Here is a 13,287-nt window from a genome sequence, read left to right as displayed (position 1 = left end):
CTGCTTGTTAGACAGTGTGACCGCAGTGTCTGATAGTAACAGTTTGGGACAAGCAGGGTTAAGAATTCCTGCCTTTCCCAGCCTCATCCTTTGTTGGAGGGCTTGACTGACTGACAGGCTGCTGAGCCATAGTGGAGAGAGGAGCCGTGTCACCCCTCAGTGCTGCCCCGTGTCCTGGTGTCCTTGGAGAGTTCTGCCTTTAGCATGGGAGCTGCATCCTCAACCCCCCAGGGCAGAAAAGCAGTTCAAACATTGTGAACGGTCTTTAATTAGGTGAACCTATGAGGATGCTAACTCAGTGGTTAATTAATGAGGTTCAGAATTTATAGAATATCCATTTTTTAGGTTATGACCTTTATATCTTGTAAATATCCTTTACCCTTTATAAATGAAGTTTCCCTGTTCTTTGAAGTAAAGTTATGCTCAGACTACTCATGTGTGTATACTTGTGCTAATTGTTAATGATCAGGATCAAAAAAAAAAACCTCCTTAGTCTCTTTTTTTGGGGAGGGGGTTAAAGATTTATTTATTTATTGAAAGAGAAAGTTACAGAGAGAGGGAGAGACAGAGAGATCTTCTATCTGCTGGTTCAGTCTCCAAATGGCCGTAATGGTCGTAGCGGGGCCAGGCATATACCAGGAGCCAGGAGCTGCTTCCAGGTCTCCCATGTACGTGCTTGGGCCCAAGTACTCGGGCCATCTTCCTCTGCTTTCCCAGGTGCATTAGCAGGGAACTGGATTGGAAGTGGAGCAGCTGGATCTTGAACTAGCACTTGTATGGGATGCTGATGCTGCAGACAGTGGCTTTACCTGTTATGCCACAGTGCCAGCCCCTTGAATGGTTCCTAATGGAGAATACAGATTGATTCCTGAATAGCTATTTTTCTCTCCAAACAGCATAAGTACTGTTTGTACACAATTTAGAAAGTACAAAAAATTTAAAGAAACCAAAGAAAAATCACCTGGAATCTAAAATAGAGGTATTTGTTATGCCAAGGGGTTTTAAATTACAGAATGAATATTCTGTTTGATGTCATTTTCTCCTTTTTTAAGTACATCATTCATTCCTCAAAGACAGCTTTCCAGTCTCTTACGCACTTACAGTAGGGTGTGGATGGACACCCAGCACTAGCACCTGGACAGTGAGAGAACACACCAAGACAAGATTCAAGAGTTCCTGGTGTCCAGAATTAGGTGCCTATTTTTTTTTTTTAAAGATTTATTAATGTATTTGGAAGGTGGATTTACAGAGAGGAAGAGGGAGAGGCAGAGAGAGAAGTCTTCATCTGCTTGTTCACTCCCCAAATGGCCGAATGGCCAAGTCGAAGGCAGGAGCCAGGAGCTTCATCCGGGTTTCCCACGTGGGTGCTGGGGCCCGAGGACTTGGGCCATCTTCCGCTGCATTCCCAGGCACATTAGCAGGGAGCTGGATCAGAAGTGGAGCAGCCAGGACTGAGACCGGTGCCCATGTGGGATGCCAGCACTGCAGACGGCGGTTTAACTCGCTACGCCATAGCATCGGCTCCAGGTGCCTGTTCTTTTTTTTACTGATGATGTCCCATCTCTGTCTCTCCCCTCCCCCAGTTTTATTGAGGTATAATTGATATACAAGAAATTGCACATATTTAAACATAAAGTGTGATGCGTTTTGACATTTGTGTACACTCATGGACTCTCATCACGAGGAAGATTTTGAACATGTTTCTTACTCCAGAAGTTTCCTAACGCCTTTTCCTCTGCTGCTCACTCCCATTCCTTCCATCCCATGAAGCCACTGACAGGCTTTCTGGTGCGATAGCTTTGTTTGGAGTTTCTTTTCTTTATTGAAACAAAGATTTATTTGTTTATTTGAAAGATGGAATGATAGGGAGAGAGACCTCCATCCAGCTGGTTCACTCCCCAAGGGCTTGCGGTAGCTGGAGCAAGGCTAAGCTGATCCCTGGAGCTGCTAACTCCATCCAGGTCTCCCACATGGATGGCAGAACCCAGGTACTTGTGCCGTCATGTGCTGTTTCCCAGGCATATTGGGAGGAAGCTGGATTAGAGGGGGGGAGAAGCTGCGACTCACACCAGGCACTCCAGTCTGGGATGTGGGTATCCTAAGCAGCAGCTTACCCTGCTGTGCCGCAATGCCTGCCCCTAGTTTGGATCTTCTAGACTGTTGAATATGCGGAATTACACAGTCCATAAGGGAACTCCAACAGGTTTGTGGAGAATGGAATTCAAATATAAGTATTCTGATGCAAAAAAATTTTAACAACCATACTTAGTTTTTTCATAGTATTCATTTTCTTTGAACTTTTTTTAAAAGATGTATTTATTTATTTGAAAATCAAGAGTTACATAGCAAGAGGGAGGAGCACAGAGAGAGAGAGAGAGAGAGAGAGAGATCGATCTTGCATCTGCTGATATACTTCCCAGATGGCTGCATTGGCGAGGGCTGAGCCAGGCAGAAGCCAGGAGATTCTTCCAGGTCTCACGTGGGTGCAGGGCCCAAGCACTGGGGCCATCTTCCATTGCCTTCCTAGGTGCGTTAGCAGGGGGCTGGATGGGAAGTGAAGCGGCCAGGACTCCAGTAGGCACCCACGTGGGATGCTGGCATTACAGGTGGCAGCTTTACCTGCCGTGCCATAATGCTGGCCCCTCTTTGAACTTTTTGAAGGCTCTGTATATTAAATTGTCTTGTTTTCTTCTATCAGTGTAACTGTTTTGACATTATTCCATGCCTTGCTGTATCAGTAATACATTTTTATTTCTGAGTAGTATTCCATCATATGGATCTACCACACTTTATTTCTCCATTTACCCAAATAAACATTTGGGTTATTTGCCATTTCAGACCATCACCAATAAGCTGCTACAGATATTTGGGAGCAAAGCTTTGTGAGGGCATGTTTTAATTTCTCTTGGGTAATTAGTGAAGTGGCTCGGTCCTCGGACACATGTGTACCTTTTTTTTTTTTTTAACTTTGAAAAAATTTTCATTATATTTGAAAGGGAGAGAGAGAGAATGAGAGAGATCTTCTATCTGCTGGTTCACTCCCCAGATGCCTTAATAGCTAAAGCTGTGCCATGGCCAGGAGACCAGAACTCAGTCTGGATCTCCTGTGTACGTGGCAGGGACCTCAGTACTTGGGCCATTGTCTGCTGCCTCCCAGGGTGTGCGTTAGCAGGGAGCTGGAATTGGAAGCAGAAATGAGCTCAGGCACACCAGTGTGGGATGTTGGTGTCCCAGACAGCATCCTCACCATGGTGCCAAATCCTGCTCCCTCTTAACACTGTAGATACTTCCAAACGGTTTCCCAAAGTAGTTGTAACGTGTTCTTTGGACCAGCAGTGAGCGAAAGTTCCATTTGCTCCATATCCCTCCCTGGAGCTGGGATGATCAGTGTGTTGAATTTTAGCTGTCTTAATAGGTGTGTGGCATTTAGTATCTTACTGTGTGTGTGTGTGTGTGTGTGTGATTTTTTAAAAAGATTTATTTATTTATTTATTTGACAGATAGAGTTACAGACAGTGAGAGAGACAGAGAGAAAGGTCTTCCATCTGATCGTTCATCTCCCAAATGGCCACAATGGCCGGAGCTACGCCGATCCGAAGCCAGGAGCCAAGTGTCTCTTCCTGGTCTCCCATGCAGGTGAAGGGGCCCAAGCACTTGGGCCATCCTCCACTGCTTTCCTGGGCCATGGCAGAGAGCTGGACTGGAAGAGGAGCAACCGGGACTAGAACCTGGTGCCCATATGGGATGCCAGCACCACAGGCGGAGGATTAACCTAGTGCGCCATGGTGCCAGCCCCTGTGTGTGTGTTTTTATTTTTATTTGAAAAGCAGAGGCAGAGAGAGAGAGAGGTCTTCGATCTGCTGGTTCGTTCCCCAGATGTCTGCAATGGGTCGAGCTGTGCCAGTCTGAAGCCAGGAGCCAGGTGCTTCTTCCAGATCTCCCATGTGGGTGCAGGGACCCAGGACTTGGGCCTCTACTGCTTTCCCAGGCCATAGCAGAGAGCTGGATTGGAAGAGGATCAGCCGGGACTAGAACCAGCGCCCGTATGGGCTGCTGGCACTGCAGGCTTTATCCGCTAAGCCGCAACGCCGGCCCCTTATCGTGGTTTTAATTTGTATTTCTCTACTCAGTAATGATGTTGAACATCTTTTCATGTAGTTATTTGCCATCTGTGGATTTACTTTGCTGAAATGCCTCTTCAAATCTTTTGCCTGTTTGTTTGCTTGTTTATTTTCATTTTATTTTAGTGAGAGTGGGACAGAAAAAGATAGACTTTGGGCCTGCTGGTTTACTCCACAAATGCCTGCAGCAAGGGCCAGGCCTCACTGGAGCCAGGAGCCTGGAACTCCCAAGTGTCCCAGGTGCTGGCAGGGGCCCTGGCACTTGAGCTGTCACCTGCTGCGTCTCAGAGTGTGTGTTAGCAGGATGCTGAACTCAGGAATGGAGCTGGGAGTTGAACCCTGGACTCTGCTAAGGGATGTGCCAAACACCTGCCCTTTTTACTCATTTTAAAACTGGGTAATTTTTTTATTATTGAATTTTGAGAGTTCTTTATATATTTTAGATGCGAATCGTTTATCAGATAGGTGATTTGCAAATATTTTCTTGGAATAGGGCTGGTCTTTTCATTCCTTTCATTATAATATTTTTTTAAATCAATCGTGCTTCAGTATTTTTTAATTTTATTTTATTTTTTATTTTTCACAGGCAGAGTGGACAGTGAGAGAGAGACAGAGAGAAAGGTCTTCCTTTTTCCGTTGGTTCACCCCCCAATGGCCACTGTGGCCGGCGCATGGCGCTGTTCCAAAGCCAGGAGCCAGGTGTTTCTCCTGTTCTCCCATGTGGGTGCAGGGCCTAAGCACTTAGGCCATCTTCCACTGCCTTCCCTGGCCACAGCAGAGAGCTGGCCTGGAAGAGGGGCAACCAGGACAGAATCCGCCGCCCTGACCAGGACTAGAACCCGGTGTGCCGGCGCCGCAGACGGAGGATTAGCCTATTGAGCTGCGGCACCAGCCCGTGCTTCAGTATTGTATTAAGAACTTGTTACCTAACCAGAAGTCACAGACCTTTATGACATTTTCTTCTAGAAGTTCTATAGTTTTTGCTTTTAGATTTGTGTCACTGGCCAATAGTGAGTGGATTTTTTTGTGTGGTGTAAAGAATGGGTAAGAATAAGTTCTTGTTTTTGCATATGGAAATCCATTTCCCAGCACTGTTTATTGAAAAGGTAATTCTTGGGGTGGGGCTCTGGCTTGAAACGCCTGTGTCGCATATTGGAGAGCTCGGTTCCAGTCCCAGCTGCTCGCCTTCTCGTCCATCCTCCTGCTGACGCGCATCTGGAAAGGCAGCAGATGCTGGGTCAATTACTTGAGTCCCTGTCACCCCTGTGGGAGACCAGAGGGAGGTTCTGGGTCATGGTTCAGTCTGACCTGGCCCTGGTTGTTGTGGGCATTTGTGGAGTGAACCAGGAGATAGGAGATGATCTGTCTCAATGCTTTTCAAATAAGATGAAAAGGAATAAATTAAAATTTAGGAGGAAAGAAGATAACTCTTACCACCGAATTGTGTTTGTACCTTTGTCAGAATCAGTTGTCCACGTTCATTTGCATCTGTTTCTGGAGCCTATTTGGTTAAACTGATCCTTTATTCCATAAAACAAGGTTTTGATTATGATATAATTGGGTTTTGAAATCAGGTAAGTCCTCTAAATTTATTTTTATTTCTCAAAATTGTTTGGCCCTTCTTAGGCATTTACATTTCCAAATGAGTTTTGGAATCAGTTTGCGCGTCTCTAGTGCGAGCTTCATTTTTGGTCTCATTCTTTGGTTTTCAAGTTTTTTTTTTTTTTTTTTTTTAAGATTAATTGAATTGGAAGTTACAGAGAAACAGATTTCATATGCTGGTTCACTCCCCAGGTGACTGGGGCTGGGCCTGGCCAAAACCTAGAACTTGTAACTCAGTCTGGGTCTCCCATGAGGGTGGCAGGGCCCCAGGTACTTGAGCCACCTTTCTCTGTTTTCCCAGGCACATAAATAAGCAAGGAGTTGGATCGGAAGTGGTAGCTGGTTCCCACATGGGATGCAGGCATTGCATGCAGTGGCTTAACCCTTTGTGCCACAGTGCGAGCCCACTCTGTCAAGTGTAGGGAGTTGTTTATATACCCTATTCTAGCTTCCAGGCCTGTGTTGGATATGTGGATCCAAATGTTTCTTCCCAGTCTGCAGCTTCTGTTTTCATTTCCTTAATTGAGTTTTTAAAATTTTTTTTTCAGTTTCTTTAGTGTTTATCCTACCAGTTAGAGTTTATTTATTAGTTGTGTTCGTATTTATGGGGTGCTGTGTGGCATTTAAACGCATGTCTACAGTGTGTAGTAACAGTTCAGGGTAATTGCGTGTCTGTCACCTTCAGATGTATCATTTTGTGTTGGGAACATTAAAGTCCTCTCTCTTAGCTATTCTGAAATATTCAGTTACTTGTTTTCAAGCGTAATTGTCCTGCTGTGCTGTAGAAGCTTGGAAGTTATTCCTCCTGTCCTGCTCCTCTGGTGCACCCATTAACCAGCCTCTTCCCTCTCCCGCCCTGGGCTCCAGGAACTGCCTCTCTGTCCTCTCCTTCCTTGAGATCACTTTGGCTTCCACACGCCTGTGAGAACACGAGGTCTCTGTTCCTGACTTACCTCACTCGACACAAGGTCCTCCAGTTCCATTCTTGTTGCTGAACTATAGTTTTGTTCTTTTTTATGGTTAATATGAATCTGAATCCATAATAGATCTACCTCATTTTATTAACTGCAAGGTATTTCTTTTTCTTTTTTTTTTTTTTAAAGTTGCATTTATTTGGAAGGCAGAGCAATAGAGAGTGATGGAGAGACAGAGAAAGAGATATTCCAAGGCCCGGCACTGTGGTATAATGGGTAAAGCTGCTGCCTGCAATGCTGATATCCCATATGGACACTGGTTCGAGTCCCGGCTGCACCACTTCTGATGCAGCTCTGTGCTATGACCTGGGAAAGCAGAAGATGGCCCAAGTCTTTGGGCCCCTGCACCCACATGGGAGACCCAGAGGAAGCTCCTGGCTTCTGGCTTTGGATTGGCCCAACTCCAGCTATTGCAGCCATTTGGGGAGTGAACCAGCAGATGGAGGATGTTTATCCCTCTGCCTTTCCCTCTCTGTAACTCTGCCTTTCTAATAGAATTAATAAATCTTTAAAAAAAAGTTAAAGTTTTTCCATATGTGGGCTCAGTCCCCAAATGGTCACAGCAGCCACACCTGGGCCAGACTGAAGCCAGAGCCAGGAGTTCCACCTGCATCCTGTGGATGCAGGGCCCAAGTATGTAGGCCGTCCTCTGGGGCTTCCCAGGTGCTGGATCAGAACGAGTAGAGTAGCTGGGCCCGTTCCTGCCTCTGATGTGGGATGCCGGCGTTGCGAGCGGCAGCTTAACCCCCTGTGCCACAGTGCTTTCTCCTGGATGCTATTTATTGATTTACAGGAGTAGACAACTTTTAGCTGTTGGTGCTTGCTTCGTTGCTTTCCAGGTTTTTGTTTCTTTTTTTTTTTTTTTTTTTTTTTTTGACAGGCAGAGTGGACAGTGAGAGAGAGAGACAGAGAGAAAGGTCTTCCTTTGCCGTTGGTTCACCCTCCAATGGCCGCCACGGCCGGCGCGCTGCGGCCGGCGCACCGCGCTGATCCGATGGCAGGAGCCAGGAGCCAGGTGCTTTTCCTGGTCTCCCATGGGGTGCAGGGCCCAAGCACCTGGGCCATCCTCCACTGCACTCCCTGGCCACAGCAGAGGGCTGGCCTGGAAGAGGGGCAACCGGGACAGAATCCGGCGCCCCTACCGGGACTAGAACCCGGTGTGCCGGCGCCGCAAGGCGGAGGATTAGCCTAGTGAGCCGCGGCGCCGGCCAGGTTTTTGTTTTACACACAGTGCTGCATCAGGCACCCTTGGACACCTGTCTGTCAGTGGACACCTAGGGTGATCCCATAACTGGGCTCCTGTGAGCAGTGCTACAGTAAACATGCCACTACGACACCAAGTGCCTTTCTGTAATATGTATGCTTCCTGCTTTGGTTGCAAATTGATTGTAGATGAGTGGATTTATTTCCACATTCTCTATTCTGTTCCATTGGTCTGTGTATCTGTTTTTATTCCATTAATCATCACAGACAAAAGCCAGAATTTTTTTTTTTTTTTGACAGGCAGAGTAGACAGACAGAGAGAAAGGTCTTCCTTTTCCGTTGGTTCACCCCGCAATGGCCACTGCGGCCAGCGCATTGCAGCCGGCGCACCATGCTGATCTGAAGCCAGGAGCCAGGGCCAGGTGCTTCTGGTCTCCCATGGGGTGCAGGGCCCAAGCACTTGGGCCATCCTCCACTGCACTCCCTGGCCACAGCAGAGAGCTGGCCTGGAAGAGGGCAACTGGGACAGAATCCGGCGCCCCAACTGGGACTAGCCTATTGAGCCATGGTGCTGGCCCAGAATTTTTTATTTTATATATGTGTGCACATTTTAAAGATTTATTTGTTTATTTGAAGAGGAAGGAGAGAGAGAGAGATCTTCCTTATGCTGATTCACTCCTATAATGACTAGTGATCAGGGCTGGGTGAGGCTAAACCATGGGCCGGTAGCGCCATCCTGCGTGGGTGGCAGGGGCTGTCTTCCACTGCTTTGCCAGGCACACTAGCAGGGGTCTGACTCAGAAGCGGATCAGCTAGGGATTTTTTTTTTTTTTTTTTAAGATTTATTTATTTACTTGAAAGAGTCACACAGAAAGAGAAGGAGAGGTAGAGAGAGCGAGAGAAAGGTCTTTCATCCGCTGGTTCACTCCCCAGTTGGCTGCAGTGGCCGGAGCTGTGCCAATCCAAAGCCAGGAGCGAGGAGCCTCCTCCAGGTCTCCCACGCGGGTGCAGAGGCCCAAGGGCTTGGGCCATCCTCCACTGCTATCCCAGGCCACAGCAGAGAGCTGGATCGGAAGTGGAGCAGCTGGGACTCAAACTGGCTCCCGTGTGGGCTGCCGGCACTGCAGGTCCTGACTTTACCTGCTGTACCACAGCGCACAGCCAGGGATTAGAATCCATGCTCTAGTACGGGATGTAGGCAGTGCAGGTGGCAGCTTAGCTCGGTATACCACAAATCCAGCTCTGGTCAGAAGTTTTTAACTTTTTTTTTTTTTTTTTTTAGGATTTATTTATTTGAAAGGCAGAGTTAGATACACATAGAAAAAGAGATCAACCTTCAATCTGCTGGTTCACCCTTGATTTGGCTTCAGTGGTTAGGGCTGATGAAGTTCAGTTTATTGCTTTTTTTTCTTCTCTTTTATGGATTGTGCTTTTAGTGTCAAGTTGAAGATCTTGCCTTACCGCTGATCCTAAAGATTTTCTTCTATTTTTTTCAATAAGTTTTACATGTCTCCTGTAAGTTTTATATAAATTACAAAGTTTGTGATCTACTTTGGGTTAATTTTTGTATAAATGTGAGGCTTAAGTTATTAGTTGTTTTTGTCTGCGGGCTGATGTCCAGCGTCAGCTATTGCGTTGCAATTGGGTGTTGTAAAAAATCACTTGGGCACATTTGTGCGGGTCTGTTTCTGGGCCATCTGTTCTGTTACTGTATCTGTCTCTTTGTTCTGTATTATTGTAGCTATGTATTAATCTTGACGTTGGGTAGAATGATTCCTTGTACTTATTTTTTTAAAAGATTTATGTATTTGTGTGAAGGGCAGAGTAACACAGAAATATGTCTTCCATCCACTGGTTCACTCCCCAGTTGGCCGCTATGGCCGGAGCTGTGCCGAACCAAAGCCAGGATCCAGGAGCTTCTTCCAGGTCTCCCACGTGGGTGCAGGGGCCCAAGGACTTGGGCCATCTTTCAGTGCTCTCCCAGGCTGTAGCAGGGAGCCGGATCAGAAGTGGAGCAGCCGGAACTCGAGCTGGTGCCATATGGGATGCCGGCACTGTAGGCGGTAGCTTTACCCAGTACACCACAGCACCGGCCCCTTTTTACTTATTTTTGAAAAATAGTTTTAGCTATTCTAGTTTCTTTAATTTCCATGTAAATTATAGAATAATTTTTTCTGTGACTACAAAATATCTTGTTGGGATTTTGATAGGAATTAGATGGAATCTGTTTCTCAATTTGGGAAGAATTAAATCTTTGCTTTGTTTGCATTTCCAGTCCATGAACATGGCAGGTCTTTTCATTTATTTTATTCCTCTTTGCTTTGTTTTGTCAATGGTATGTGGTTTTCAGTGTACAAGTCTTGTGTCTGTAAATATATATGTTGTTTTGTTACATTTATGCTTAGCTGTTTTATTTCTATGTATATTTTAGAATTTTAAGTGGTATTGTATTTTTCATTGTGGTCCTTACATACGTTGTGAGTGTATAAGGGCACATATGTTGATCTTATTTCCTAGCATGTTGTGGAACTCACAAGTTCCAGGTAGTTTTTTGTTTGTTTGTTTACAATTCTTTGAAATTTTCTGTGTAGGCCATCATGTCCTGCAAATAGGGAACGTTTCACTTCTTGACTTGCCTGTCTCACCTGTTGATTTCCTTCTCCTACTTCAGTGGGCAGAATTGCAGCACCGTTGAATAGTAAGAGCAGACGTTCGTGCCTCTTTTCTGATTTTAGGGGAAAAGCATTCAGTTTGTTAGCTGTAGGTGTTTTGATAGATACCCTTCACCAAGTCAAGGAAAGTCCTCTGTTGCTGTTTCTCTGGTTCCTTTTTTCCCTTTTAATCTTGAATGTGTGCTGATTTTTGTCAGATGCTTTTTCAGCATCTACTTGAGTCTGTTCATGTGGTATTTCTTTAGGCTTATTAATATGGTGGATTTCATTGGTTGAAGACTGTTAATATGGTGATTTACATAGCTTAATTTTTCCAGTGTTGAGTTACTTTTGCATGCTTGGTATAAACTCCATTTAGTCATGGTGTGTAATTCTTTATATGTAATTGCTATTAAAAAAATGGAGTGGCGTCCGGTGCTGTGGGGCAGCGGGTTAACGCCCTGGACTGAAGTACCAGCATCCCATATGGGCACTGGTTCGAGATCTGGCTGTTCCACTTCCGGTCCAGCTCTCTGCTATGGCCTGGGAAAGCAGTAGAAGATGGCCCAGGTGCTTGGGCCCCTGCCCCCACATGGGAGACCCAGAAGAAGCTCCTGGCTCCTGGCTTTGGATCGGCGCAGCTCCAGCTGTTGCGGCCAACTGGGGAGTGAACCAGTGGATGGAAGACCTCTCTCTCTCTCTGCCTCTCCTCTCTCTGTGTAACTCTGACTTTCAAATAAATAAATAAATCTAAAAAAAAAAAAAAAATTGAGTTAGTGAGACAGAGCTCCCATTTGCTGGTTTGGTTTCCCAGGGCCTAGAAGAGGAGCCGGGAAGTGCATCCAGGTGTCTGACGGGGGTGGCCGGAACCCAGTTAATTGAGCAGTCACTGCTGCCTTCCAGGGTCTGCATTAGCAGGAAGCTGGGCATTGAGCTCAGGTGCTCTGATGTGGGAGATGGTAGCCACTAGGCTAAGGCCCACCCCTTTGGCCACATTTTCTTTGCTAGTATTTTCTAAGGATTTTTACATCTGTACTCCATGGGCACTACAGGTCTGTGATTTTGTTTCTGTGCTGTCAGGATTTGGGATGTTTACTTCTTTTCCTGTTTCTTGGAAGAGATTGTGTAGGGTTGATGATCTTACTAAAACATTTAGTAGGATTCTCTGATGAAACCATCTGGGCCTAGAGATTTCATTTGGGCAATTTTTTTTTTTTTTTTTTTGACAGGCAGAGTGGACAGTGAGAGAGAGAGACAGAGAGAAAGGTCTTCCTTTGCCGTTGGTTCACCCTCCAATGGCCGCCACGGCCGGCGCGCTGCGGCCGGCGCACCGCGCTGATCCGATGGCAGGAGCCAGGAGCCAGGTGCTTTTCCTGGTCTCCCATGGGGTACAGGGCCCAAGTACTTGGGCCATCCTCCACTGCCCTCCCGGGCCACAGTAGAGAGCTGGCCTGGAAGAGGGGCAACCGGGACAGAATCCGGCGCCCCAACCGGGACTAGAACCCGGTGTGCCGGCGCCACAAGGCGGAGGATTAGCCTAGTGAGCCGCGGCACCGGCGACATTTGGGCAATTTTTAAATTAAAAATTGGTGTCCTGGATAGACATAGGGCTGCTCAGTTCAGAATTTTTTTTTTTTTCCTGCTGGGTGAGTTGTACTGGTTTTCTTTTTTCAGGAATTGGTCCATTTCTTTTAAGTTAGTTGTTAAATTGATTATTTTAAGATTAGTCATTGTACTTTCTTATTATTCTTTGATATTTGAATGGTCTGTACTGATTCATTGTACAGTTTCATTCTTGCTGTTAGTAATTGCTATAAATTTCTACTCAGCACTGATTTAGGTTTGTCCCAAAATTGTTGATATATTGTCTTTTCATTCAGTCCGTCTTACCCACCCCCTGCCTTGAGAAGGGACAGATAATATAGAGACAGAAAACAGATCTTCCTCCCACCGGTTCACTCTCCAAATAGCCACAACAAGCCAGTGCTGGGCCAGACTGAAGTCAGGAGCCAGGAACTCCATATGGGTCTCCCTGTGGTTGGCAGGAGTGCATGTATATGCGCCTTCATCCACTGCTTTTAGTGCCCATTTGCAGGGAAATGGGTCTGAAGTGGAGTAGTCAGGACTTGAACTGGTGCTCCAGCATGGGACATGAGTGTCCCAAGCGACGGCTCGCTGCACCGCAGTGCCTGTTCTTAGACTCACTCTTGGATCACATTTATTTTTATTTTTTATTATTTTTAATTTTTTTTTCTTATTTTTAAGAATTATTTTATTTATTTGAAAGAGTTACAGAGAAAAGTAGAGCTGTGCACAGAAAGGTCTTCCATCCCACTGGTTCACTCCCCAAATGACTGCAACGGTCAGAGCTGAGCTGATCCGAAGCCAGGAGCCAGGAGCTTCTTCTGGGTCTTCCAAGTGGGTGCAGGGGCCCAAGGACTTGGGCCATCTTCACTGCTTTCCCAGGCCATAGTAAAGAAGCTGGATTGGAAGTGGAGCAGCCAGGACTAGAACCGGCACCCATATGGGATGCCAGCGCTTCAGGCTGGGGCTTTAACCTGCTGTGCCATGGTGCTGGCCCCTTGGATCACATTTAGAAATGTGTTACTTAGTTTCTAGGAATTTGGAGATTTTCTTACCCCTTACTAATGGGTAGTTTGAGTCACGTTGTGGTTGAAGAACTCATTCTTTATGATTTTAATTCTGTCAGATTGTTGAGAACTTCTTTGTGTGTGG

At 46.1% G+C, this 13,287-nt stretch overlaps 1 protein-coding gene across 10 annotated transcripts in view; it reads left to right on the top strand.

The window, feature by feature from the left end:
• Positions 1-13,287, top strand: part of USP42 (ubiquitin specific peptidase 42) — a 51,525-nt gene that overhangs the window by 8,317 nt on the left and 29,921 nt on the right. For 2 of the 10 annotated variants that reach the window (XM_051838979.3, XM_089320906.1), the window contains one exon: positions 1,074-1,193. The exons of 6 other annotated variants lie outside the window; for them this stretch is intronic. In XM_051838979.3, coding sequence (XP_051694939.3) covers positions 1,074-1,193 — 120 coding nt within the window. Of the gene's footprint in view, positions 1-1,073; positions 1,194-1,409; positions 1,528-1,854; positions 1,989-13,287 lie in introns of all 10 variants that reach the window. 2 more of the 10 variants (XM_051838983.3, XM_070064374.2) reach the window with 2 other exon arrangements.

The sequence above is a fragment of the Oryctolagus cuniculus genome, chromosome 19 (assembly GCF_051225735.1).
Source record: "Oryctolagus cuniculus isolate XC-2025 breed Fujian yellow rabbit chromosome 19, ASM5122573v1, whole genome shotgun sequence".
Taxonomy (NCBI): Eukaryota; Metazoa; Chordata; class Mammalia; order Lagomorpha; family Leporidae; genus Oryctolagus; species Oryctolagus cuniculus.
This window is presented reverse-complemented; position numbering and strand designations above follow the sequence as displayed.